The 27,648-nt window shown below is 56.4% G+C and overlaps 2 protein-coding genes and 1 long non-coding RNA gene across 4 annotated transcripts in view; 1 reads left to right on the top strand and 2 right to left on the bottom strand.

The window, feature by feature from the left end:
• The first annotated feature begins 681 nt into the window (after positions 1–681).
• LOC123803122 (focal adhesion kinase 1-like) overlaps positions 682–27,648 on the top strand; it is a 285,650-nt gene continuing 258,683 nt past the window's right edge. Inside the window, exon 1 of the mRNA XM_087853811.1 lies at positions 682–919. The gene's annotated coding sequence lies outside the window, so the exon portion shown is untranslated. The remainder of the gene's footprint in view (positions 920–27,648) is intronic.
• On the bottom strand, positions 915–13,417 carry LOC148108117 (DENN domain-containing protein 3-like). The gene is made up of 6 exons (XM_087853817.1): positions 13,395–13,417; positions 12,369–12,483; positions 10,026–10,168; positions 6,941–7,052; positions 2,974–3,093; positions 915–2,385 (listed from the first exon to the last, which is right to left on the bottom strand). Exons 5-6 carry the CDS (start codon positions 3,082–3,084, stop codon positions 1,894–1,896), a joined length of 603 nt encoding a protein of 200 aa, XP_087709943.1. The 5' UTR covers positions 3,085–3,093; positions 6,941–7,052; positions 10,026–10,168; positions 12,369–12,483; positions 13,395–13,417; the 3' UTR covers positions 915–1,893.
• On the bottom strand, positions 17,712–20,717 carry LOC148108116 (uncharacterized). Of its 2 annotated transcripts, XR_015721034.1 has the most exons (3): positions 20,395–20,642; positions 18,895–19,030; positions 17,712–18,001 (listed from the first exon to the last, which is right to left on the bottom strand). It is a non-coding gene; the product is annotated as an uncharacterized LOC148108116 (long non-coding RNA). The 2 variants fall into 2 exon arrangements; XR_015721033.1 differs by lacking the exon at positions 18,895–19,030 and having other exon boundaries at positions 20,395–20,717.

Raw genomic sequence — 27,648 nt, 5'->3', positions numbered from 1 at the left:
CCCTAGGCCTGGTGACTCCCAGATCCCCGGGGTCCTCCTCTTCTGTCTCCAGCCCTGAGACCAGCACGCAGGCCCCACATCTGTCTACCTCCAGCCGCCTCCCACAGCCTCTTTCAGGCCGTCTTCCAGGGTTCAATCTAAGTACAGCCCAGCATTAGCTGTGATGCCACGGAACACACCCCTGAGCCTCACTCTCCTGTGTGCAGAGGGGCCCGGGACACCTAACTCCTCGGGGTGGGCAGGAAGCCTGGCGAAGACACGCGCGACGACTCCGGCCAGGCCCCGGCCCACTGCGGGGCTCGACTGCGCGGGTTCCGGCCCTGGGGCTGGGCTGCAGGGCGGCGGGCTAGGGAGGCCCTGCAAAGGGGCCGCGTCCGGGCTGTGCGGGGCAGGGCAGCGGGTGGGAGGGCTTCCCCGAGGTCGGTCCAGCCCCGCCGGCCCAGAGTGCCGCCGGTGGGAGCCCCGGGACCTCAGCTCGGCAGGCCGCCCCTCCCGGCCCCCGCCGAGGCTTCCCCAGACCCGGCCACCACATGCGCGCTCAGTCCCTTGCCGTCCTGAATTCCCGGCGCGACTGTCCGGCGCGGTCTCGGGAGCGGAGCCCCGTGGCGTGCAGGGCATGAGCGGGCCGCGGGGCGCATGCCCGGTCCTCCCAGCGGGGGAGCAAAGATCGGTGCGGGGACTCGGCCCGGCGCGCGCCTTGGCGGTGAAGCCCGGCTCAGCCGGTCGCCGCGCACGCGCGGCCCGCGCCGACGGACGCAGCACGGCCCCGAGGGTGCAAGCCCGCTGCCACCGCTGCCGCCGCCGGGCCGGGACGGCTGTGCGCCTGCGGCGTGAGGCGTGGGAGGGAGGGCCGCCCGTCGGTTCGCGGCGCCGCCTCGCAGTGGTCTGCCCTCGCCTCCCGGCGCCCCGCGCGGTCCGAGTGAGTGCGGGGCTGGGGAGGGGGCCGGGACGCGGGCGGGCGGGCGGGCCGGCTCCTGGAGCTGGGGGTTGGCAGGGCCGAGCGGGGCCAACGAGCCGGTCCGCAGGGCGGATGTGGCGGAGACGGGCCCCTCCCGCGCGGGGCTCGGGAGGCCGAGGATGTGGGGAGGCCGGAGAAGTGGGGAGGACGAGGGAGGGGCCCGGGGAGGACGGCGCTGTGGGGAGGACCGGGGCGCGGGCCGGTCGGGAGATGTGGGGCGGACTGGCGGTCTCCGGGAGGACGGGGATGTGGGGAGGCCGGCGTGGGGACACGAGAGGCCAGGGAAGGGGGACGAGGGGGCGGGTTCTGGGAGAACAGGGATGGGTGGAGGACGGACTTGTGGGGAGGTGGGCGGGCTCCGGCAGGCCAGGGGACGAGGGGAGGCTGAGGGCTCGGGTAAACGGGGAGGTTTGGGGGACATGAGAAGGCCTGGGGGGCTTCGTGAAAGATGGGGAGGTTGGTGGATTCGGGGGTCTCGGAGAGACGGAGGGGCTGGAGGCCGGAGCGTACAGGGAGGTTGGGAGCTTGGGGAGGCCAGCTGGCTTTCTTGGGAGCCAGCGGATTGCCTCAAAAACAAAAGCGGGGAGAGAGGAAGGAGGAGGAGGAGGGAAATCCAGAGACGGGGCGTCTTCCAGTAGGATGGTCCACAGCATTACTGAACAACAGAAGCTTAACCAGAGAAACACAAGATCTGGACCGGGACACTGGCTGCTGGGGTCTGCCAAGCCCTTCCCCTGTGCTGGCGGGTGCGGGGTGGTCCCCACACAGAGCCCGGCCCAGGAGGACATGCCCACTTTAGAGCCAAGGAGGCTGAGGCTCAGTAAGGGCTGGCACCTCACTCAAGGCCACAAAACTAGAAAGCAGCCACGGCCAGGCCGGTTAGCAGGCTCCATCAGTGCCGACACCCACACTCTCCTCGCTGGAGCCCCGGGAATTTAAGGGGACTGGCATGTGACACGGGGTCCCGGCGCCCAGAGCCCCCCAGCCTCGAAAACACGCGGAGGACTGCAGGAGGATGGTGCAGACCCGCGACAGCACCCCGCGTGCGTGGAGCCCAGAGCACGAGCCCCAGGGACAGGAGTGCCCACCCTCTCCCTGTGGCCAGGGCACGTGGCCCTCCCTGCAGGGCCCTTTGGAAGCCCCTCTCCGCCAGTCCCCGCAGGGGTCACAAGGATCTGACATTCTACAGCAAATGGCCAAGGCCTAACCTTGCTGACTTCTTCAAAGTAGTCGAGGTGGCAGCCCATGAGGAAGGACGTCGGTGCCATGATGAAGTCTAGCATCTGGCGCGACAAGACGGGCACAAACGTGTGCTGCCACTGCAGGGGGTGCAGGTAGGCCAGGAAGCACTCGGCAACCAGCGGTAGCAGCGCCCAGCTGGAGGAGAAGAACACCATCCGCTGCTCCATGAGGAGGCACGTTAGGATCTGGGGGAGATCAACGACACCGTGTACACACTTCTGACCAAGCGCCATGCACTGAACACGCGTGTGAATGCGCCACCAAAACCACGTGGAGCCTAGGTCTCACCCGGTTTCCCTGCTGTTTGCCAAAACGAAAGCCCCTTTAACCCCCAAAAGCACTGCTTGTAAATGGTGTGCACAGTCCTGAATGTCTGCTTGAAGCCAAAAAGCAACTATTCCCTTGGGGGGCGCCTGGGTGGCACAGCGGTTAAGTGTCTGCCTTCGGCTCAGGGTGTGATCCTGGCGTTATAGGATCGAGCCCCACATCAGGCTCTTCTGCTATGAGCCTGCTTCTTCCTCTCCCACTCCCCCTGCTTGTGTACCCTCTCTCGCTGGCTGTCTCTATCTCTGTCGAATAAATAAAATCTTTAAAAACAAACAAAACAAAACAAAACAAAAAAAGCAACTATTCCCAGTGTGTTGTGGAACATTCGGAACATTCTGGAATGTTCTGGAACACACGTGCCCTGGAATCACCCTCCAGACGATGACAGCTTAGATGCCCCACCAAGCCAACCAGCACGGACGCCCCAGGTCCGGAGGGACGCTTACCTGCCGCACTTTCTCGGGCCTGAAGCACAGCAAGGGCAGGTGAAGGTCCAAGTCGATGACCGGGCTCTCAGGGTCCACGCGGGAGGGAAACACGATCTGTAGTGGCTTCATGTTAAATATCTGTGACGACCAAGTTCCGTAATTAGTTCAGAGAGCCGCTCCCAGCAGAGGCCGAAATGCACTGAGACTCTCCGTTCTGGCACCGAGGGTGTCTGACCTAGGATACGTGTTTGAAGACTCACGCTATCCCCGTATATGTCACAGAACCAAACAGTCCAGAGACACACAGAATTGCTGAGCAAGGCTCAGACGTGAATCAAGTACTGAATGTCTTTTTCGGCCAAACTTCCCTAAACTCTTTACTTCATTAGCAGACTGCCCATCGGCAAAGATAAACTGACACCTGGACATCTGTCCCGATCAGCACAGGTTCTAAGTCAAACACGATCGGGTTAATCTCAGAACACTTACTGCATATTACAAATTCTCTTAGTATTTTCCACGTAATTGTCAAAGCTCTTTAAAGACATGCACTTTAAGAAATCGCTGAGAAAGACTTTATTTTTCTCAATGATGGTATCTCAAAATTACACTTTGATTCAAATTCAGTATCTGCAGAATGCCCCTTCTGTGTAAAAGGACGCGGTAGACGGAGGGGGACGGTAGGGGCCCCTCCACCGAGAAGCCTTCCAGCTCATTGGCAAGTTCGTTCCTGACCGTGGGTGTCAGCCTTTTGGGGGGCACCCAGGAGCGTCCCTGGAGCCCTGGGGACCAGCAGAACGGAGTGACCCAAGTGTGAGGAGCACCGGGCCACAAGCACAGAGAAGATTCGAATCTGAGCACAGAGAAGCTCCCGCCAGGAAAAGTGTGGAAGGAGGATACACGGAGAGATGCGGAGCACTGGCTGGAGAACAAATGTTCGCGTTCCACACGTGCTCACACCTGCATCACCACGGCTCTGCGTGAACACTCGTGCAAAGAACCTGAGGGCAGGAGAAGCCTTCTTTCTGCAAGGGCCCCCCGACGGCACCGTCTTGTCACCCACTGGCCCACAGAAGCAAGACACATCAGAATCAAGGCGGACGCGCTGTGTGGACAGTAACATCCTTTTTATTTAAAACAAAACACGGTAGAGCAGAGTTACATGCTCCCAGCGGTGATGAACTATGAATCATTGTAAAGTTTATATGAAAAATTCCCCTCAATATTTCAAAAAATAAACGTATCGACCAGCTCCCCAACTACAGGTAGAAACTAATACAAACACCAGTCATTCTACCAGGGACGCTGTTGGGCCCCCGGGATGCCAGCGACCTCACGTGCGTGAGACCCACACCCTCTGAGCTGGGCTCTGCTGTCCACCCCACCTCTCAGGTGAAGAGACTGAGGAGGGAGAGAGATTTCGGGGAAACACTTTCCAAAGTTCAGCTTTGACTGTAGCCCCACGCAGACAATAGGATCCACGCACAAAGCAACACAGGAAGTGAGTCCGGTAGAGTGAGACGGAAAAGGCGCATTTCGCATGCACACCCAGCGACTTGGCCGTGCTCTGAAAGCACGTAAAATCAGACCCGCTGGTGGGCGGAGAAGCGGCAGAGCGGGCCCAGGGACGCGGGTGTCTGCTGCTCTCGGGCCGGTGGTCCAGGCGCCGTCCGCGAAAGGGCACTGAGCCAGGCCTGGTGGAGGCTGGGCGCCACCGCCCCTGACGCAGACAGGAGATGCCCCACCCGGCGCCCACACGCTTGATTCACAGGAACCACAGCTCCTGACCACTAGCTACACAGCCTCTCCATCAATGTTTGCTTGTAGTGGTTCTGGAATTCCATGCTGAATCGGCTCCGGGGTTAGAGAAGAACCTTGGCCTTGCGTTTTTCCAAAACAAGGAACAGCCACAGTGGTTCAACACTCCCAAAGATGGGTCAGGGCCACGTATCAATGAGGACCCCAGAGCTGGTGAGGCCGCACGAGGGGGATCACAGCGGCTAGTCTGAGCCAGACTCGGCTCATTCGGACAAATGCGCAAGAACCAAGACGCAGGCCCTGCTCTGTGAACAGGACAGGCTAACGCCGAAACACGACCCATCCGTTCATTCATTCACTCGACAGCTGTGGGAGCAGCAGGCATGGTAACAGCGTCGCAAACACAGCTCTGAACGGGGCCTTTTCCTCATGCAGCTTAGAGGCCGATGGAGAAGATGGACATTGAACAAAACACACACATGTGCGGGCCCTAACTGCAGACCATGCTGGGCTCTGCAGGAAGGGAGCAGGGCACAGAGAGACGGGTGGGAGGTCACACAGAGGCCATCCCGAAGAACCTGACTTCCAGGAACAGCATATGCAAGGGCCTAGGGGCAGCACCTGCGAGGGACTGAGGGAAATCCAGTGTGGCTGGACAACAGTCACCAAGGGAGTGAGGACATGAGACAGAGCAGGACACTGATACAGGGGCTAGGGATGCAGGACTGCGGCAGCTACGCAGCGAGAAGCCATTGTGGGCTTTTACGCACAAGAGGAGAGTCCAATGGATAGATGTTAACAGTCCCTGCAGCCACTATGCAAAGGATGAACTGAATGAAGGGTCAAGAATGGACGTGGCCAGACCAATGGCTCCCCAAGTCACGCAGGTGGGACCCAGTGGCCCTGCGTGGGGTGGTGGCCGTGGCCAACTAGAGGCAAACGCCGGGAGCTGGCCGGTCAGGGATGAGCCATGGATGGAATGCAGGGGTGAAGAGAAGAGGCATCAAGAACGACCCCCAGGAAACTTTCTCACGGGGGTGGTAAAAGTCGGAGAACCAAATGTGAGCTCATCCAAGACTCCGAGGTACAGAAGATGGGTATGGGTGCGGTTCGTGCATTACTCATGCTCAAAGGCAGAACATAGTACATACGGTTATTAACCCTCAAACTGCCCTGAACTCGGCTTTGTTCACTGCTTAGCCGGTCCTCAGGGAACACTTGTTGAGTGATTAGAGCAAGAACAGAAACTTTGATGACTTCACTGAACCATAAAAAAATACCAATTATCCACATAATAAAGATGAGAGCCTTGCACAAAACAAGAACCCAATAAACGTCCCTACAAAGGTTTCTGGGAGCGGAACCAAGGTCCTGGGGCAACTTGCTCTGTCTCTGGGTCTGGAATGCATCTGGCAGGGTTCCCTCCCCCATCCCACACACTGTAGTGTGATATTAAAAATATACATTTTAAGTTCATGATCACATGTCTCCTGCGAAATAAAATTAATTTTTCAACTGTGAATAATAATCAATACGTAGAGAACCGAGATCTCTATGTCTAAGCTTCCAGAAAGGACTGAGTGAAGCAGAGTCGACATCTATGACCTTCTTCCAGACACTAATCTGGCAGGTGCTTGTTTGAGAACGAGGAAATGCCCGGTGGTTGCGTCAGTCTGGAAGATGCCAGGCCAGACAGGTGTCATCACAGCTCAGCCGTCTTGGCCCATTACTCGGCAAAGGGGGAACGTGGGCTGCCTTTCTGCAACTGTCCTTAGCCCGAAACCCTCACGTGGTGAAAGAGCCAACAACATCTCAGGACGAGCGTGCCAGGGAACCCAGACCCACGGAAACGCTTGGCCACTTATTCAACAACACGGTGGCACTGGGAAAAACCAAAAAATAGGAAGCCAGGTACTTTTCATTAATCACCCCGGACAGGAGAAAACATGAATCAGTTTAATACAATACCCAATATTCCAGACAAATAAACCAAATGAGCCGGTGTGTTAAGCACTAAGGGGGCCCATCACCAGCTCCACACCACGTATCACGGGCCGCCCGGCAAACGCATCTCTAGAAACAGCGTAATTAGATGATTCTGTAAGGAACCTGAGAAGCGTAATTTAAACACCCTGGAACGTAAGAAACAGTTTAAAACATTAAAACCATCGTCGACATAGGACTTTTACTATTCATAAAGAAAAGACAAAATTCCAGATTTAATGACCAAATGAAGCGGTCCAGGCGGCAGGCTAGGTGTCAAAGACAGTTTTGCAGCAAAATCTTTTATGTGATTGTCAACTTCAAAATCTTTACAGAGCTTCAGATGAGTCAATAAACTAAAATAAAAAAAATCAAATCACAAAATAAGTATGAGTATCCAATTGTCATCTTAGCATTTCTTTTTTTATAATAATTTTTTATTATGTTAGTCACCATACAGTATATCCTTAGTTTTTGATGTAAAGTTCCATGATTCATTACTTGCGTGTAACACCCAGTGCTCCATGCAATACGTGCCCTCCTTACTACCCGTCACAATGGAATATTACTCAGCCATCAGAAAGAACGATTACACAACATTGCAGTGACATGAAGGGGACTGGAGGACATCTTAGCATTTCTAATCAGCGCTGACCTGTCTGCCAGTGCCGGCAGCCCCAGGGCCTTCCAGGCTGGGGGTGGGGGAGGTGGCGGGAGGACACTGACGACAACCCTAGGCCTCAGACGGCAAGGTGAGGCTGCCCAGGGTCAGGACCTGCCTGCACTGGGGCACAGGAGAGGTGGGGCGTGGGGGGATGGGGGCTGGTCATGTTCTGTTTCTTGCTGTGAGTGCTGGTTACACAGCTGGAATTCATGCAATTTTCTGTCTGGGTCATACTTCAGCAGCGAGTAAACATCTCAAAGGAAAGTGCTTGGCCACGTTTGTTTCCCAAATGCATTCTGACTTTTGAAGTACGGTTGGCCCTTGAACAATGTGAGGGGTTAAAGGTGCTCTCCCCCACGCAGTTGAAAACCTGCATAGAACTTCTCAACCCCCCAAAAAACTTAATTGCTGATAGCCCGCTGCTGACCTAAAGCCTTACCGACGACACGAACGATCGATTAACAGGTATTCTGCATGTAATATGCATTATATCCTGTATTCTTAGAATAAAGTAAGCTAGAAAAGAGGAAATGTTTTTAAGAAAATCCTGAGGAAGAGAAAATACATATACAGGACTGTACTGTATTTGTTGAAAAAAATCCAGGTGTATGTGGACGCGCACAGTTCAAACCGCGTTGTTCAAGGCACAGCGGCAAGTGACTGAAACGCATGACGGACCAGCAGGTGCCTGGGGGCAGGCGGCTGGGAAGCGACCACAGGGTGTAAGGGAACTTTGGGGCGTGGTGAAAATGTTCTCTGTCTTAATGGCAGTGGTGGTGACATGGTGTCTACATTAGGCAAAATTCAGCCAACTGCCCTGGAAACCCCACCTCTGTGCCCTGGGGCGGTCCCCGGCCTCACTCGCCACAGCAGGGCCACAGCAGGGCCCACGCGTGTCCCGCAAGCCAAGCGCTTACGCTGTTACTTTAAGTAACAAATCATAAGTCCGCCTGGGGTCAGTCAGGGCGCCTAGGTGGCGCAGTCAGTTAAGCATCTGACTCTTGATTGGAGCTCAGGTCGCGATCTTAGGGTCATGAGATCAAGCCCGTGTCAGGCTCTGCACTCAGCATGGATCCTGCTTGGGATTCTCTCTCTCTCTCCCTCTGTCCCTCCTCCCTGCTCTCTCTCTCTCTAAAAATAATAAATGAATAAATCTTTAAAAATAATAATAGCTCTTCCTGAAGTTAGTGTCAGGAAATGGAGATAATTCAATATTCTTCCATATTTTAATTATCGTCAAAGAATAGTATCAAGTTAAAAAAAAAAAAAAACCAGACTCTCCATAATCTAATTCCCCAAATACAACTAAGCATTCTCTCCCAATTTCTGTCCACACAGAGGCCTAGTTTACACGCCACCATTATAGCAGAAAAACAGATTTTAAAAATCTATAAATCTGTATTTATAAACTGCCTTTTGCATTTCTGTCATCTGTTTTTCTGTTTTCTAGTTCGGGTCATTTAGCAACGACCATCAGGAGACAGAAAACTCGAGGAGCAGGGAAACTGAACACGTTTTTCGAGTTAAATGTTCCTTTGCATTAACGTCTAGCAGGATGGTATTTGTTGCCAGTCACACGTGAATGATCACGCGTACAAAGGCCGAGAAAGTGAAGCAGGTGCTGTCCTCCCCGCAGGCCCGAACCCGTTCCGTTCGAGAAAGGGTGGCATCACCACCCCCAATTCACAGAAGAGGAAACGAGATGGGTGCACAAGCCACCTACCCTCAGGTGCTGAAGATTACCAGTTAATTAACGAAAAGGGACCCTGTCCTAATTTATCATCCTATCACTGCCCACGCCCGGGCAGACATGCCCTACTGAGCACGCAGTCCCGGAGGGAGACCCGGCGAGCGCTCTGTTCTGTGTCGGGGGCAATAAAACGCGGGCTAGACCCAAACTATGGGCAAACACCAGCAACATTTTGAAAACTAAAACATTAAGGCGCTGGAACTTGAGCTCCGAAGGTGGTGAGTTTGGTCAGGAAGGATTCCTGCTCATCCCTCTGACCACAGTGTGAGAACCAAAATGATGGTCTTTCCAGAAGTCTGCGACTTGCCAGGGGTGGAGGGTGGGTATTACGACATTAAGGCAAACCTCCGTTGGCCGCCTCTGTCGTTAACCAAACCACTGAGAATTCCAAGACTAGAACTTTGTGAGAACAAAAACCAGGCGGCCAGGGCGCGTGTGGCCGGGGGATGGACCGTGTCCACACGCCACAATCATCCCCCGACGACAGGCGGCAAGTGCGCCCGACGCGATTCTCTCTAGAGTTTTCAAAACTTCTCTACGTCCTCAGGCTTTCTACTCAATATCATCAGCATTAAGGCACTTCAAGATTCCACCCCAAGAAAAGATAATTCGTTAACTGTCATGAACTTAACAGGACTGACAGCAGCGGCAGCCTGATTTTCTCAGATAACAGGAGGAGAGCTATTTCTGATGGACGTCTTTTTTAAAAAACCAAACAACATAAAATCCTCCATACTAATTTTACTTCCCACAGTTTGGTTTCATCTTCCCTTGTCTGGCAGACCTTCCCCACAGGCTACCGCCTCGGGAAGCCTCTGGGCCTTCACGGGAGCTCCCGTCACCAAACCAGAGCCCGCCCAGCACCGCCAGCGCCAGGCGTGGCCTCGCAGACACGCGGGCACCGCACGGGCTCACCAGGACAGGCAGTCCTTGAGGGCGTTGTAGTAGGGGAGCTTGGAGACCACGCACACCGAGAACGGTCCGAAGCAGCCAGCCACGCCCGCGGTCGGCCAGGATGGCTCCCAGTGCGCCTTGCCGTTGTAGAAACACGACTCGTCCTGGAGAGAAAGCAACAGGCCCGTGTCACCCTCCGATCCAGCTGGTCCCAGCTTCTATCCTCAGCAGTGTGGGCCTCTGCAGACAGAAGCGAGAGGGCAGGGGCCCAGACAGCATCCTGCTCCCCTGCCACCCGGCTGGCGCCCCCTCCGGTGTCACCGCAAGTCCCAGTCAGCGTGGATGCCCCCCCTGTGTCACTGGGAGTCCCAGTCCTCGCAGATGCCCCCCTCCCCCAGTGTGTGATGTGCTGAGGTGGCAGAGACAATGACACGTCCCGACCCCAGATGGGAACACAGTGAGAACACAGTAAGACACAGAAGGGGCCATGGGCTCTGCTTACACAGGAAAAAAGCTCCAGCACTGGGCCATATGTGTGTGTGTCGGCGGGGGAGGGGGTGTTCTCAGCTGGAGAAAAGTACCGGCACCGAGATTCCAGAAGGCACAGACCACTGCAGAGCTTACGAGTGGCGCCTCACTGAGGTCCACAGTCTGGCCCCCGTGGAAGTTGTTTGGGGTTTTTCAGTAGGGATGGCGGACCGTGATAACAGCTCCACCTGGGGATGGTGTGAACGCGAGGGTCTTGCAAGACAGGGGGAGAGCCCGGCAAGCAGTGGGCACGCCATTCGTCTACCCACCAACCTTGAATCAAGGCCCTCAAGTCAGTGTGCTGGGCCCCCAGGCAAGTCCCCTCACCTCCCTGTGCGACTGCCTGCTCCCTCAGCGGTAAAACGGGGATGATGCTGAGAGTTCCCAGCCCCGTTCGCTGTGGATTAAATGAACGACTGTGCAGGAGGGTCGTCGGCACCGGGCTGAGCACACGGGCAGCTGGCATATGAGGACCACAGTGCCGTCTGCACTCCGGGCGGGGCTGCGCGTGCAGTCCACGGAAAGACAGGAGCGCAGGACAGGGCGTGGCTGGTCACTGGGCACGAGGGGAGGTGGGGAGGCCAGCATGTAGGGCCCAGAGTCACCCTGAAACCACGCAGGCACTGAGAGGATGGGCGAGGGGTCACGCACACCCCAGCAGCCAGGTGTAGTGGGGGAGTCACAGGCAAAGCAGAGGCTGTGACCTTTTTAAAATGTATTTAAGGATAAGAGAAATAACATGTACTTCTCATGCGATCACTTCACAGACAGGCTCCCAAGCACCTTCCTGAATAATCCAGCCTCCCATCCTGTCTCTGCCGGAAGCGCTGGCCAGGGAGGGGCAGGAACTCGGCCCCCGGCTCGTCTCCCACCCCTACCTAACCCAGGCAAGCAGGCAGGCTGCCAACGCCGCAGGCCCAGCAGCCCGCACACACGGCCATGAGGGGTGGCCTCCCCGCGCTGCCCACTGCCCACCCTAGTCCAGGGGTCCAGGGGACGCCTAGTCCAGACACGGAGGTCGCGCACTCAGACATCAGCAGAATGCTGGACTCCCACAGGTTTCCGAGGCACATCCACAGGCGTGAAGGGACAGAGCCCATCGAGTTGAGCCTTATGCCGTGACACTTAGGGATAATTCTCCCAGCACACCTGGCCCAGCCTCTGACAGCAGAGTGGGGAGGAACAACCGGGCAGCCACCGCCCCCTCGGTGTGGGATTCCTGGACTTCCCCAGGGTAAAGCACTGCTGCTTCTGGAAACCCTCTGGACACAGGCCGTGGGTCACCCCGCCTCTTCAGGTGCACGGCGGCCCCTGCGACCTCCAGGGGCCGGCTGGCTCGCACTCGTGGCCCTGCCGGGCGGGGGAGGGCCAAGTCATGCTCTGGAGGCCCAAAGCCGTCACCCCGCATACAAGAACACAAATGTCCCTCCACGGACATGTGGGAAACAAGCTGTGGCTCACATACACTGGGTGGTAGGACTCGGCCGTAAGACAGAGGCGCTGCTGCCCTAACGTGGATGAACTCTGACCCCATTCACTGAGTGCACGAAGCCAGACACAGAAGCCACATGCAGCCTGAGTCCACTGACACCAGGTGTCCGAAGCAGGCAAACCCATGTGGGCAGAACGGGGGGCCGGGGGCCAGGGGCGGGACTTCCGGGGTGATGAATGTCTTTTGCAACCAGACGTGGCAGGGGCTGCCCGCCAGCGGGAGTGTACTTAGTGCCACTGACCCACACACGCTAAAATGATTACAATCGTGGTGATTGCGGGAAGCGTGTTTCAGCAAAAATAAACACCAGCAGATTTCAGAGGGAATTCACGGCAGTCACGTACGTGCAGGGGTCGGGAGTACTGGGCAACCACGGCATACTTCTGTTCCCACAGACATCGGTCAGCACCAGGAAGTGGACACAGTCCTCCTTCGGTTCGGAGGCCACGTACACGCCCCCTGCGGGTAGAGAAAGGAGAGGAAATCTCGGCACGGCCCCGTGGCATCCACCTCCGAGGCTGGGCTCTCCGTGAGCCCACTTTGTGGCCTACAGAACCTGTCCTCGCCCTGCCAGCTGTGGCACTTGGGGGGTCGGGCCGCCAGCCAGCCGTGGCCCCCTCCGTCCCTCCGTGGGTGCCCATTTCTCAGCCACCCTCTGTGCTCTGCAGAATTTAGCGAAGGAACATAAGAACAACCGCAGACAAACCCTCTGGGGTGTGCCTGGGGGAGGCGACCGTTTCTGAGCATGGCAGGTGCAGGGGTTGTCCCAGCTGTCCCCGGGTTGTAATCCCTGAGACTGGGAGACAGCAGCCATTCCCGATGGAACCTCCCAGACAGGGAATGACGGACGGGAAGTCCCTAGTCTGAGTCTTCTACACCAGCCACTCAGCGTTTCTCAAAGACCAGTGAAAAACATGAGGGCCACCCACTGCCGGGAACAGGCCAGGTGGGGAAAGCATGTGAGCCCGGGCTGCAGGCCCCGGGGTCCCCGGAAAACAGGGGCCAGGGAGCCCGGCGGAAGTGCACTCTGGGGGGAGATGCTGCAGGCTAACTGGACTCATCCTGACCCACCGGCCGGACCTCTGGAAGACGGGCCTGTCAATCAGAAGTGAAAATCCTTGGAAAGCACCTCTACCAACCGTGCTGGCGATCCCGACAGCCCTTCGTCTGGGATTCGCTCTCCAAAACATGGGGGCTGCACTATTGGGCTGCACGTCCTTCAGCTCCCAAACCCCCAAGATTAAGAGAACTGAGACCTGCAGTTTGGCCTCGGGGCTGCCAGGGGTAACCAGCCCCCCGTCTGTCACCCTTTCTTGACTTGGTTTCTAGAAAGCACCGTGGGGGAGTTGGGAAAGCAGGGCGGGGGATACCTGGGAAGCAGAGCTGAGGCAGGCCAAGCAGGTCCACACCGTTGGGGACACTAATGTCTTCAGGAGGGAGGCCCTTCCAGGGCTCCGTTTTGGGCTTGTCCCTCTTCTTTCTGAAGGAGCGCCTTCTGGTCTTGCTCAGAGTCGCGGAGGGGGCGCCAGCCATCTGACTGTCATCCTTACTGACGAAAGGAGGCACAAAAACCGACAGGACCTCCAGATCGAGAGAAGAGGGGCTGCTGACCCCCTGCTTCAGGGACACCTAAAGGGAGTAATACGAGTAAGCCAACAGCGCTCACCCTTGCTCCGCTGTGCGCCTTCTGTCCAAGCACCCACTGTCGCTCTGTTCCCCTTCGACCCGCCAGAGTGCCGGTTCCGCACCCACGTGTGTGTGTGGCCTCACCCACCAGTGGCCCAGGACAGGAAGGACGGCAAAGAAGCTGCTTTTAGGGACCCATCAGGCCATGCGTTCAGGCAAGTCACCCACAGCACAGGGTCTGGCTCTCCGGCTGCCCCTGGGCACACAGCCCGGCAGTTGCCAGCCCAGGACTGACAGGCAGACCTCAGTTCACATCCAGCTCTGCTTGGACTGCAGCAGCGAACGCCGCATCCCTGAGCTTCCCTCTCAAGGGGGCAAGGTCGCAGGTCAAAGGCTCAACCCCAGCCCCCACACCAGAGGCCCCAGTGCCCTCCCAGGTTGGGGGGGGCCGCATACTGTCCAGCCCAGTACAGATGGGGTGCCGGCGTCATGCCCCATGCCAGTGGTCCTGTTGCCACTGACCTGGGGACACGGACCGAGGGGTGAGAAGAAGGACTGCCGGCCTCAGAGAGAAGAGACACACCCTTCCTCCAGCAACCAAACGGTCACCCCAGGTCTACACAACAGGGTCATTCAGCCTGAACACTTTCGAACTTTAACTTGGTACCCGATTTTTACAAAACCTTTTGTCTTTTCAGTCTTCCCCCAGATAATATGAAGAGCACGGGCTCTGCCTCCGACCTCCGTTCTGTCTAGCTACGATGCCTGAGACGGGCCACTCCGCAGAGGCAGTTGCCGGACTGCTCCCCGAGCTCCCAGAAGAGGTCAACAGGCCGTGACAGAGAAACGGGCAGGTCAGCTCCAAGCTAGTGGAGAAACCGAAGTCAAGGGCAGGATTCACTGGGTGGCAAGCATGTGGGAAGGTGGGAGGACGCCGGGGTGGGGTGGGCCGCGCGGAATCAAAGCTCTCTGAGGGACTCAGAGAGGGCATGAGGAAGGACATCGTTGTCACCAGGAGAAATGGAATTGTCACCGGCAGGGAAGGGACAGCCAGCATCACCGTTTCAGTAAGAATCGTGGAGCCAAAGGGGAACTCTTACCCTTGAGAGGATTCATACAAGGAATTCCCATCAGTAAATACACTCTCTAAACTCAAAAAGCTTATTTTTATTCTGTATAATTTAAATTCAGGCAATAATTTCTTTATATTTGGAAAAAAAGTTTAGTACCAGTGGGAACAAAGACCAAACATGGGAAATCCATAGTACTGGATAATGTTTACATCTTTGTGTATCAGGCATGAAAGGAAACCACGTCTTGAGTTCTACAAAACCTTTCTAAAACTTTCCTTATCACCATCCAGCAGTTCGGACCTACTTAACTATGAAAGTATGCACGTCCGCTCCTTCCTCATGTCAAACATCACATCGGTGAGCACAGCGTGGAGCCGGCCCCTTGCCTGCAAACCCCCCTCTGCTCTTCCCCTCTGCCCTGACGCTCCTGGGTAGGGCCCCGGCAGACCCCTCCTTCCAGGCTGTGACCCCCCCAGGGCTGACTCCTTGCCCCTCCTCAAGTGCCCCGCCTGGCTGGCAGTCTCCACACTCACATGGTGTCCTCACCTAGGGACGGCGCCCAGAGTCCCACTGCCAGCTCAGACCTCTTGCCAGTCCCAGACCGCACCCAGCTGCCTCCAGACATACCTGGCGGGTCCCTTAAACTCACAGCTTCAAAAATTAAGCTCCTGCTGATTTCCCTAAAATCCAAGCTTCCGCCCATATGCTTGCCTGTGATAAAGACAGTGACCCTCGGGTCTTCGGAGCCACCAACCGCAGAAAGGTCTCTGAAAGCAGCCCCAGTGCCAGCCCAGCTGCGCACCTGCAGACCAAGCAGCCACCCACCCCGGGACTTAGAGCAGCTACAGACTCCACAAACTAATCCTTCAAGGGTTCTGCCATGAGAATGGCATCGCCTCCTCCCGCCCGGCCCAGGACGCCCCACCCGCACTGTCCACTCTCACAAAGGGGGGGCACCTGGGTGGCTCAGTCGGTGAAGCGTCTGCCTTCGGCTCAGGTCATGATCTCAGGGTCCTGGGATGGAGCCCCAGGTCCGGCTCCCTGCTCAGCGGGGAGCCTGCTTCTCCCTCTCCCTCTGTGCCTCTCCCCTCCCCGCTGTGTTCACTCTCTCTCAAATAAATAAATAAATAAATAAATAAATAAATAAATAAATAAAAATCTTAAAAAACAGAACACATGTGACCTCATCACCTGCCCCAACGGGCGGTGGCTCCTGCCACTGGCACCAGCTTTTTACCCCTGCAGACCCTTCGATGGATCCAAACCAGCCTCACACACCATCCCTGTCCCTCCACCAGCATGAAAATGGAATCTGTTTCCATACATTACCGTTATTACCACGTATTCCATGTATGTGGCACACGTGTGCTACGTCACAGGGCAGGACGACGACCTGCATCGTACGCCTGAGCAGCAGGCCAGCCTGCTTCCAAAGCCAGGGTGCCCCCAAAGCCGTGCCCCGCTGAACCTCTCGGTCTCCAGAAACAAGCGCCCATGGTCCAACGCTGTGCTTTTTCCCTGCTCTCCACTCCGCCGGACTCGTGCTCACCCCCTCTCCGCTCCTCCTCTTCACCAGGGATGCCCCCTCCACCCCCACTGGAGGGAGACTTTCCTCACCTGCAGCCAGGACAAGGCGCCTCTTCTAGACCATCAAGCCCCTGGCTCCTCACCTTCTTCCACCACCTCCACCTCCCCTCCTCACCTCCTAGAGGACCTCCTTCCATCACCTTCACCTCCCGTCCTCACCTCCTACAGCACCTCCTTCCATCACCTCCACCTCCCCTCCTCACCTCCTACAGCACCTCCTTCCATCACCTCCACCTCCCCTCCTCACCACCTACAGCACCTCCTTCCACCTCTCCTGCACCTCCTCCCTCCTCACCTCCTACAGGACCTCGTTCCACCACCTCCACCTCCCCTCCTCACCTCCTACAGCACCTCCTTCCACCTCCCCTGCACCTCCTCCCTCCTCACCTCCTAGAGCACCTCCTTCCGCCTCCCCCTGCCCTGGCTCAGCACCTAGAGCACTGATGCCCTCCACGTTGTACTCTATCACCTTCAGAGCTGTTGGTGGGCTGGGCCGGGGACTGTGTGGTCTCTCTGTGTCCCCACATTCAGCCAGCCGACGGCTCTCAGCGGAGGTTGCTCCTCCATTCACATCCTCGCGCTCCGCGACCTCTTAGAGCGCAGCAGTCCGGATGCCGCAGGGAATGCGGTCACCATGCTAACGGCAGGAGACTACCTCTCGCCCCGCCATTTATCTAGTCCCTTAAAGTAAGATGGCCTAAATTCAGCCAACTTGGCATTTGGCCATACATCTCACATCTGTTTTTCCACTGAACGTATGTCCTTGCGTCTTTTCTGGTTGGATAAGCAATACAGTCTCATGTTAAAAGCTAACGACAATACAGGAAGAATAAAATACATAAGAATAGAAAGGAAAGGCCTTCCCCCTAATTCCACGAAAGGGTGGGTAATACTATGCACAGCGGAGATTACAGCCTTCCCGTTTCTTATGTGCGTATATATCAATATGATTTGTCCCCCTACATACAATCATCTCCTTTTACTGGTTCCACTAGCTTTTTTCTCCACTTCAGCATATGGGGTGGCTGATTCTCTGTCACAGCTGTATGGTGCCACACGGGGACGACGCAGTAACAGCCCTACCGAGGGACAGCTGGCGTGCTCTCTTCTTCGTCACACGCACAACCTGAGCAAAGGCAGCGGTGAACAGTGTCTGCCATACATACGTGCACGTGTCCGACTGGGTCATCAGAGTAAGTTCCTGAACGCACAGTCCTGGATCCCAGAGCATTGCAACGGCCCCTCCCCTACGGGCGAGACAAGGTCTGTTCTCACAGCCTGGGGACAGTCACTCCTGCTCTTCTCTCGCCCACACTGATTTACTAACCCCTCCCCGGGAACAACCATTTCAGTCCAAAAAACCAGAGCTAATTAAAAAAAAATGAGACACACACACCCTAATTGATAGCATCACAGATTTATTTCTTATTCCTTTTTTTTTTAAATTTTATTTATTCATTTGAAAGAGAGAGAGACAGCCCGCGAGAGAGGGAACACAGGCAGGGGGAGTGGGAGAGGAAGAAGCAGGCTCACAGCGGAGGAGCCTGATGTGGGGCTCGATCCCAGAACGCCGGGATCACGCCCTGAGCCGAAGGCACACGCTTAATGACTGAGCCACCCAGGCACCCCCACAGATTTATTTCTGTTAGATTATAGAACGGCACTGATCTTCACACAGGATGGGCCATAATCTGTGAAATAAAACAGAAAACAGATTTGTTTAGCGCTCTAGAACTTGCTGTCCACCACCGTTAATAGCCACGTGGCTATTGAAATTGAAATTAAAATTCAATGAAGTGTAAAATCCAGTTCCTCAGTGGCACTAGCCATGCCTCAAGCACCTGGTAGCCATGTGTGGCTAGTGGCCGACACACGGATGGCACAGATGAGGAACACTGGCGTCATCACTCAGAAAGTTCTGGTGGACAGTGCTGCTCTAGAAGCCGAAAGCCTGGACGCTCTCCACCAAGAACCACTACAATGTTGCCTTCACACCAAGAATTACGCCAGTGAGCTACTCGAGGCACGGAGCTCTCGGCCCACTCGGAGGGTTAGTGGTGGATCCTTCCACACCCCACGCCTCGTCTCCACGGCAACCACGGAGTAGAGAGAGATGTACAAGCCAGAACCTCCCATGGGGTGGACGTATTCTCCAAGTCTTTGTCACTACCCTCACAAAACACCACCCATCTAAGAAATGAAATGGAAAGTTAGGACTCCTTACTACCCTACCAGGAAGTGGAATGTTTCTCATACCTCCAGGCTTGTTTTCATCTGTCACCGAGCAGGAATGCCTCAACGACAGAGAAATGGTGATTTTCAGAGTTATAAAAAAAGCCTCAGACGTTAGAAATAGAACTGCTATAACAGCAGAGTGGCCAAGTGAAGTCACATGTTTAGGTAACTGTAACGTCAACATCGGCCTTAAAGGAGGCTCAGCCCAGGAAGTTGGATCCGTCCCGAAAGGCTGCCTTTTTCCTACTCCAAATATTTGCGCTCCACCTCTTGCTGAACCCCTAACAGAATCAGCGTGTAGGATAAAAAGGGTAATAGCTAAAATGCAGAGTAGCAAACTGCCACTTGCCTGGGAAAGCCGTGGCCTGTTTGGGGCAGGAAAGCACCACCGTGCCATTCACCCTGCTCTCGAGACACGTCTCACCCTGGGGCAACCAACATGCATGCCGAAATCACCCAAGAAGCAACTGAAACCAGGTCATTTGCTATCAGAAGAAAAAGGAGGCAATGCCATTGGCAAATTAGAGGCAGGGAGATAACTCAGTCGATGAGGGTCAGAGGAGACAGAGGTCAAAAGGGGATGCAGACATCACCGGGATTTGGGGAGTAAGAAAGGAGGAGGGAAATGCAGAAACCATCGAAGTTGGCTCTGTATTAAGGGAGACAGGTCGCCTGGGTGGCTCAGTCAGTTAAGCATCTGCCTTCTGCTCAGGTCATGATCCCGGGGTTGTGGGTCCCTGCTCAGCGGGGAGTCTGCTTCTCCTTCTCCCTCTGCCCCTAGCCCCTCTCCTGCTCTATCTCTCTCTCCCTCACTCAAATGAATAAAATCTTAAAAAAAAAAAAAAAGCTAAGGAGAATACCAAGACATTAAGAGACATTTATCCAGTTAATTTGAGCAACATCTAGCTTCTCCTGATGACCTCGACCCTTTCCGCTGCACCCCTAAATACTCGGGTGCCTTCCTGTGCCTCTCACTGCTGTTGTCCAGAATGAGATGAGGACTTGCCCAGGTAACTGGGCGGTAGAGCCGGAATCTCGGAGTACTCTGGGCATCACCACTAACCAGAGAAAAATGCCACAGATAGGGTCATATGGACATCCTGGACCAAGAGAAAAAGAGGGCCACAAACCGATTCAAAAGAAAGCCTGGGTTACACAACCAAGAAAAAGCAGGGGCACAGTAAAGAAACACAGAGAATGAGAGTGTCCAAAACTGCTGCTTTCCGGGAAAAGGGTTTGTCACTCTGGCTGCTAGCACACAGAGAAAGAGAAAAGGGCCCCGCGGCAGGGGGGGGGGGGGGCAGGGAGTAGGCAGCCTTTTCTGCAAGCGAGAAAAACAGGAAGGTTTCATCGCAAAATGACTAAATGCAGAACATTTGAAAGTGCCCCTTACATCTAAAACCCCAAACCTCACGATGCTGTGCCTGGCACAGCACCCACCACCGAGGAGACAGTAAGTCCGGGATAATGAATGAAATCCTTTCTTCCGCGACGACGTAACCCCAGGCGCCCCGGCGCACCCCCGCCTCCCCCCATCAGCCGCCTTCACCCTGCCCAGGTGTGCTTCCCGAAGACCGAGCGGCCCAAGGCGGAGCACCTGGAGGGGCGTCCTCCGAGCCCGCGCTCTTCTCCGGCGAGGGCTCCCCAGTCCGCAGACCCCCGCGACTCCTCCGCGGCCAGGACAGCCAAGGTCCCCGCACCGGGCGGGATGCGGTGGAGGGGGGGTCTGGCCGGAGCCCCGAGCACCGCCCCCACCCCGCAGACGCCCGGGATGCCGGGGCCAGACCCGCGCTCCGATCGTAGCCGCCGCCCGGCTGCGCCCCGCCTCCGTTTCCCCACCGGCCCCTACCTGCTCGGGGCCGCGGAGGCTGTCCCGGGAGGGCCCCAGCAGCGGGCACGACTCCAGCAGCCCTGAGGGCAGCGTCAGGTGCTGCGGTGCGGCCTCCGCCATAGCTGCTTGGCTGCTGCGCCCCGCTGGGCGCACCCCACTCGGGCGCCTGGGGCCGCCGACCCCGACCCCAGCCCCGCGCCCCGCACAGCGCCGCCTGCACAGCACCCGGGCGGCCCACAGCCAGCCGCCGGGTTCGCGCAATGAGCAGTCTGTGGAGCGGTACCTCCCCCGGGGAGGGGCCTCCTGGGGGCGGGGCCTCCATGGTGGCGTGGCCGGCTGCGGCGCGCGGGGTCCGGTGGGGGCGGGGCCTCTGTGGGGGCGTGGCCGGCGGAGCCCTAACTGGGCCTGGCGGGGCGGGGCCTCCCCGCGGCGGCGCCCCCAGAGGGGCGGGGTCTGGCAGGTGCGGCCGCGGGGCCCCGCGCCAGGTCGTCATTTCCTTACCGGCTCGCGGATCCTGGCGCGTGCGCCGTGTCTGTGCGCGCGCATTCCCTCCCATTGGCCCCGCCTCACCGGCAGCCCCCTTCCCGGGGAACGGAGGAAAGTGGGCGGAGTCCCCAGGTGGCAGGCGAGGGCGCCCAGCCCCCGGGGCCCAGGGCGTGAAAGTCACCTGCTCTGGCGAGCCCTGGGTCGGCTCTACAGGGCGAGGAGAGACCTAGGCCTGGCACGACCCCGGCTCTCGCTGCCTCCTGGAAGCCCTCCTGTGCCCTGGACTGCGGAGTTGGTCGGGCGTGGACGCAGAAAAGGCTGGCGGGGAAGGGGTAGAAAGATCCATTCCTGGTTAACCCGGTTAACCTTGCTGGCTCTGTCTAGTGAGAGGCTGAGCAACATTGGGCAGGAAACCCCGCGGGGTGGGCACCGCTGGAATGGATGGAGCCTGGGAGCACAGAGATGAGGAGGGTCTGAGAGGAGACAGGGCCCCTATCTGGCCAGCTCCAGACTGGCCTGTTCCGGGGGGGGGGGGGGGAGGGACCGTGGGCCTCCCCCAGCCACAGACTGGGGCCAGGAGGCTGGCTTTCGTGGCTGATCCCAGTCCCAGCTCTGCCTGCCCGCCAACCTTGGCACATCCCTATCCCTCTCTGCAGGCCAGCATAAGCATCTATAAAACCGAGCGGGTAGGGCACTTCGGTGGCTCAGTGGGTTAAGTGTGTGCCTTGGGCTCAGGTCATGATCCTGGGGTCCTGGGATTGAGCCCCACATTGAGAGCTCTGCTCATAGGTGAGCCTGCTTCTCCCTCTACTGCTCCCCCTGCTTGTGCTCTCTCACTCTAGCTCTCTCAAATACATACATAAATAAAATCTTTAAAAAAGAAAAAGCGGGAAATGATATGAAAGGAACTTTTCTAGTTCTAATAATCCATGATTCATTTTTTAAAAACCACAAATGTTTAATGATAATGTCAAACATCTGTCATCAGCCTAAGATGAAAAGGAACAAAGCAATGTCAGAATCACAACGGGGATGGGTGGGCCTGGACCTGGGAGTGCAGTATTCCTCCAACCTTCCCAGCCTGGTGAGGCCCTCACTGCCCGCAGCCTGACTCGTGGGTTCCGAGTTTCACTCACTAAGTTACCTATTTATTGGCTGTGGGTCACTGCTGGTTCTCACTTAGGTCTGGCATCCGCGATCTCATTGGTAGTTACCAATGAGACAAGTAGTTACAGTCGCTGACTTCCAAAGCAGGACAGATTTTGCTCATACTTGTCTGGCTCTCTCCGTGGTGTTTTCGTTGTTGGTGGCCTCAGCACAGGGCAGAGTGGAGATACCCATGAACCCCCAGTGCCCAGGAAAGGCTCACTGATGCGGCTTGGAGGCATGAGCCACTCCAGGAAGGCAGCAAAGCCCTGGGCTCTAGGGACCTGGGCTGGAGCCTGGCTCTTGTGCGAGCTGTGGGACAGCCAAGCTCTTCACTGGCCCTAAGCCTCGGCGGCTTCCTGTTTGTTCAAATGCTGCTGGGTGTGGTCAGGACTCGGGGAGGTAAACACTTGGCGGCTGTCAAGAAGACCTAAGTGAGGCTCGGGCGAGAGCAGTGTCCCTTTTCCTCCAAGAGGTGCAAGGGTGGGTTTGAGGAAGGGAGCTCCAGGTAGGAACGGGTCCGGGCCTGGCTCCCGCCGTGCACGGGGCCTGCGAGGTTCTGCTTCTCTGGGCTTCACCCTTAACACCCGAGAAGGCCACAGGTCCTCCACAGGGCTCCTTCTTTACCCTGTGCTTTTCGGTGAGTCCCCAGTGCTCGTGCTGCAGACGCCTGCCCTGTCCTTGAGTGCTGATGGGATTGGACACAGAAGTGCAGATAACCAGCCACCAAAGGCACAGGTGGAAAAGCCACATAACGGCCATCTAGAGGCAGACGATGCAGGCAAGGGAGAAGCGGGAGCACGCAGAGCCTGGCTAACGGGGCCACCTGCAAGGGCGTAACACCGCCCCACGCTGGAGCCAGGGAAGGGACAGGTCGGACTGGCTGCAGAGCTCGCTGTTACAGGGGCTCTTGCTGCGGGCACCCCCATCCCTAGGAGCAGCCTTGCTGCTCTGTCTCACTCTCAGGATTACTGTGAAGAGCAAAGGAGAAAATAGATATGAAAATTGTTTGTAAACCGTAAAGGACAGAGGCAAAAATAGGGGGATGGGCACACCGTTGTGAGTAATGCTGAACAACACCGAACTGTCGACTTCGAAAAGGTTACTTTTACGCTATGGAGTTTCATCTCAATAAATTTTTTTTAATGGAGTTTATTTTTTTTAAAGGTTTATTACTTAGCACGTGCAGTGTGGGGGAGGGGCAAAAAGAAGGAGAGCATCTCCAGCAGATTTCCGGTAGGGCTGGATCGCACAACCCCAAGACCCCCACCTGAGCCAAAACCAAGAGTCTGACGCCGACCGACTGCACCACCCAGGCATCCCTCTAACGGAGTTTAGGAGGACCCGGTCTCAAACTGTGGTATATAGCAGCACGCCTTGTGCGTTTTAGCGGTGGTTTAGGTGTTAAAATTCTTTTAAATATAGGGAATAGAGGGAAGCTTCATGACGTTGGATTTGGCAATGATTTCTTGCATATGACAGAAAAAACACAGCCAATGAAAGAGAGAGAAACTGACTTCATCAAAATTAAAACCTTTTTGTGCATCAAAGGATTCTATTAAGAGCATGAAAAGGCAGTCCACCGAAGGGGACAAATATTTGCCTGTTCCCTTATCTGTAAAACAGGGATGACCCCCACCTCACCGGCTGTTGGAAAAATTGAACCTACCGGTGACTGTGGAAGAGCCTCGTGTAGAGAGCGGGGACATTTGAATATTTACAAGTCCGACCCAGGAGGCATATGGGCCTTTCGAAGTCTGGGCCCCCATGTTGCCAGCCCCACCCCTCCCTGAGCCTGTCCTGCACTACCCAGACTTGGTCAGGGCCCCCCCACCAAATGCATGGTGCTTTCCGCCTCCCTGCAGGGCTGCCCAGAGCACACCTCGGCTGAGGGCTGCACCTGTGTTCTCCTACCTCCTCCCCCAGTGGGAGGGGCTATTTCCCTCCAAGCTACAACCCTGAACTCAGGGTTCCGGCCTCCTCATTCTCATACCCCTGCTGCAAATCCTGATTCCAATATGTGCTGTCTTTGACCTTGGGCAAGTGACTTTCTCTCTCTGGGCCTCGGTTTCTTGTCTGTAAGATGGAATAGTACTACCTACTTTGCAGGGTTGTTCTGAGGGTCCAGCGTCACATACACCACGGTCGATGGTCAGGTGCGATCGGCATGACCTTCTGCTCTCATGGTTTATAGGAATCATCTACAGGGCCAGTCCTCTGACTTAATGGTAAGTGGACACTGGGTCATGTTGACATGTATAACCGTAAGCGTCCACACACGACAGAGCCGAAATGCCCACTGCAGCGTTCGGGTGCTCGTCACCATGTTCCAGCCGGTGTTTATTGTCCTCAAATCATTGCCCTTTTTACACCTCTGGCCGAGAGCTCCAGAGGTAATGTGAGTTTCTTCCATCAAGAGTTGAGGTGCCCCATTGCCCTTAAACCTGGTTGCAAATTATTTGACTCTTAACCTATGAAACTTTAATCCTTTGTGTATGTGTGACACGTGTTCATGAGAAAATACATTTAAGCAAAAAGAAAAAGCTCACACCACCCAGGATAAGCAGTTAAGTTTTTGATGTACGTCCATACACACACATGCTCCGCCCACACAGTTTGGGATTTAGTCCTACATTTGTGAGCTGATACTAAACAGACTGCTGTGTAATCTGTTGTGTTTTGCTTTACAGTCTAGAATGAATATACTTTCGCGCAGATGTGTGAAATCTTCCAGTTGAAAAACAGACCTGGAGAACAGGTCAAAATACAAAATCCAGTGTGATGCTGGTAACAAGGAAAGGACCTAACACGAAATTCCACCAGATGATTAAAAGTAAAACAAAGGTCAGGGGTACCCCAGAAACGCTAACAGAAAGAAATCAGGGGCCAGATTTTCACATGAGGCAAAGCAGGAACTCAAGGCCTAGAGCACACACGGTGAGGACAGCTGAGGGAGTGTCTTGGCCTACGAGGCACCAACACAAACTTGTTTCTGACTCTTCTTCTCTCTTCCCTAAGCCTTTCGGGCTCAGCTACTCCTCTGGTCCTTTCTCCAGGGTCCAAATGCCCCAGGGGCGTGTCCTCTTTCCACCCGTGGCCAGGCTGGGTCCGCCCTCCCCGGAGGTTTCCTGTGTGACCTCCTTCTGCTCCCAGGGCATAGCTTCCGGAGGACAGGCTGTCTTGGCCTTTGGCACTTCATCCGATGTTCGCCTACCGAGCATTCTTCTATTTCTTTGGAATAAATTAATCCTGCAGGGATCCAGAGCATTTTCCTCCCCCAGGGCCCAGGAGAACAAGTGTTCTGGAAGGATCCGGGGCACTTCTTTCCTTCTCCAGCAACACGGAACTGCACTACAGCTAAAACAGTTAAATTATTTATTCCTCACAAAAGTCCTGAGCTGAGGGCTAGCTGGTTTTCCACGTGAAAATATAAGCCAGGCTTTGACTTTTCTTGGTAAAGTTTACATATCCATAAACAAAGAAAAACATGAGTCTGAATAAAGAGTTTTCTCCGGGGAACGAGAGGACCAGCACATCAGGAGAAAATGTTGGCTATGAAGAAGTCAGACGTGACCGCTCCCAGACCCAAGCTGTCCGAAGGCGCTCGCTGGGAAGCCGCTTCCCCTCCTGAGCCTTCGCGTGCTCGGTTCTATTGGGATGTTTACTGAGCACCTACTATACGTCTGGTTCTGTGATAATAGCTGGGCCCGCAAAGAATAAAATACAAGCCCTCCCCGGCCCTCCCCCTGGAGCTCCCTGGGCAGCAAGTGCATACCCAGGGAAGAGAGGAGGGCAGAGGCGCTAAGGAATCAGAGCAGGGCTCCGGCGGGGGGCTCGGGCAAGAGGAGAAAGCCCTGAGACCAGCCAGGAAGGTGAAGAGGCATTTTCCAGGGAGAAAAGGCCTGGAGAGCACGGCAGGCAAGGCAGTGGGGACGGTGTGGCGTGTGCAGAGCCCCACAAGCAAGTCCTTGGGTCCCGCAGCTGAGGAGCTGGTGGGGAGGTCTGTCCTGCCGTCGGCTCTGCCCTGGCCCCGGAACAGGGTCCAGTGCATGGGCTCCAGCGCACACTGGGGAGGGATGAAGACAGCGGGAGAGGGGGCGGGGGCCAGGTTGGGAAGGCTCAGGCGCCATGCTCGGGAGGCTGGCATCTGTCCTGGGGATGGTGGCAAGAGGCTGAGGACTTGGCCCAGGAAGACATGGAGCCAGTGAGGTATTTGAGGAGACTGACCCAGGCTGCAGGGCAGAGGCCGGAAGTGGGACCTGAGCTCTACAGTCATCAGGCTGGTGAGCGAGGGGTCCGAGTGAGCAGTGGGTGCAGAGTGGGGAGGGCCCAGAGTGAGGAACCCTTGGGAGGCAGGATGGCAGGACAGGGACGGGGCTGGGGGGGTGTGTGTGTGAGTCCAGGCTTCTCCTCTGTGGCCCCACAGATGACGGGCCCCCGTGCCACCTCCCCAGCGTGGACAACACCATCCTCTAGAGGCCTGATGTTCTGCCCTCGTGCTGGTCCGTCCGCTCCCAGGGCAGGGACTGTGGCTGAGATGCCCACTCCCTTGGAGCCCAGCACAGTGATCGCACAGGAAGATCTCTCTTGTCGGGACCAGGCGGGTGAGCGGGGCAGAGGAGCCTCAGAGGGACTGATGACCTTGACGGACTTGTGAGCATCTAAATGGGGCATCCTGGGGGCTGGGTGTGTGTGTGCATGTGTGTGCACGCGTGGTGAGCAACTCGTGTACTCCTGTGCCTCGGGCTGGGCCTCTTTCGTCCGCTCCCACGGTGCAGAAGGACGGGGATTGCGAGAGAGCCAGGGCGCAGCTCCAGCAGAGGGGACGCGGAACGGCTGCACAGCCGATGAAGCCCGAGCGCCCTCCGGAGAGATGGGGTCGCGGCAAAGCCACGGGGCCGCCACGCCTCAGGGGGGCCGCCTTGCCAAATGCCTCCGACCTGCCCAGACAGCCCACCCTAAGCAGCTAGAGCCCCGCTGTCGAAAGTAGTTTTCTCTTTCAAATATTCGTAAATGAGAGGAAGCCATGTGTTGGTAAATGCTAACCGCCTGTTCACTCGGAGACTGCGTAATCTCTGAGCTCAGCATCTCACAGGGTTTGCACGGGTCCAAAGGGCAGCCCTTCACCCTGGCCTCAGGTCCAACAAGCCCTCCGCCAGGCACCCCCGTGAGCGGTGGAGGGCCATGTGTCGGGCCGGGCCCTGTGGTCCTACAGGGATCGAGGCCATGCCTGGGTCCAGCCAGGCCTCAAGAGCACAGGGTCAATGCTCTATGTCGTCAGTGGTGAAATGAAGTGAGAGTACTTCCCTCCCCTAAAGAGCAACATTCGGTCTGCACGACAAACATTTATTGAGTGTCTACTGTGTGCGGGCCGCCGTTGTGCCTGGCTGTTCTGGGGCGTAGTGGGGTTGAAATCGGACCTGTCCTGACATGGACCCAGCCCGGCTCCAGCAGACTAGGGGCCCCCAGGCAGGCTCTCTGTGCTCCGGGCACGTTACTTCCCGGGTCCCAGCTCTGCGACGGGCACAGAGTAATAGGGGTTCAAGGAGTATTTGATGAAAAGAAGAACAAAGTCCCCCTTGTCCACTGGTTAGGGTCCAGCTGGGCTGCAGGGTGCCTGCCCTTCAGCAGGGATCTCCC

This window comes from Ursus americanus, chromosome 22, assembly GCF_024610735.1.
Source record: "Ursus americanus isolate L20-20 chromosome 22, mUrsAme1.1.p, whole genome shotgun sequence".
NCBI lineage: Eukaryota > Metazoa > Chordata > Mammalia > Carnivora > Ursidae > Ursus > Ursus americanus.
The sequence above is the reverse complement of the archived record's forward strand: the minus strand, read 5'-3'. Positions and strand labels throughout refer to the sequence as shown.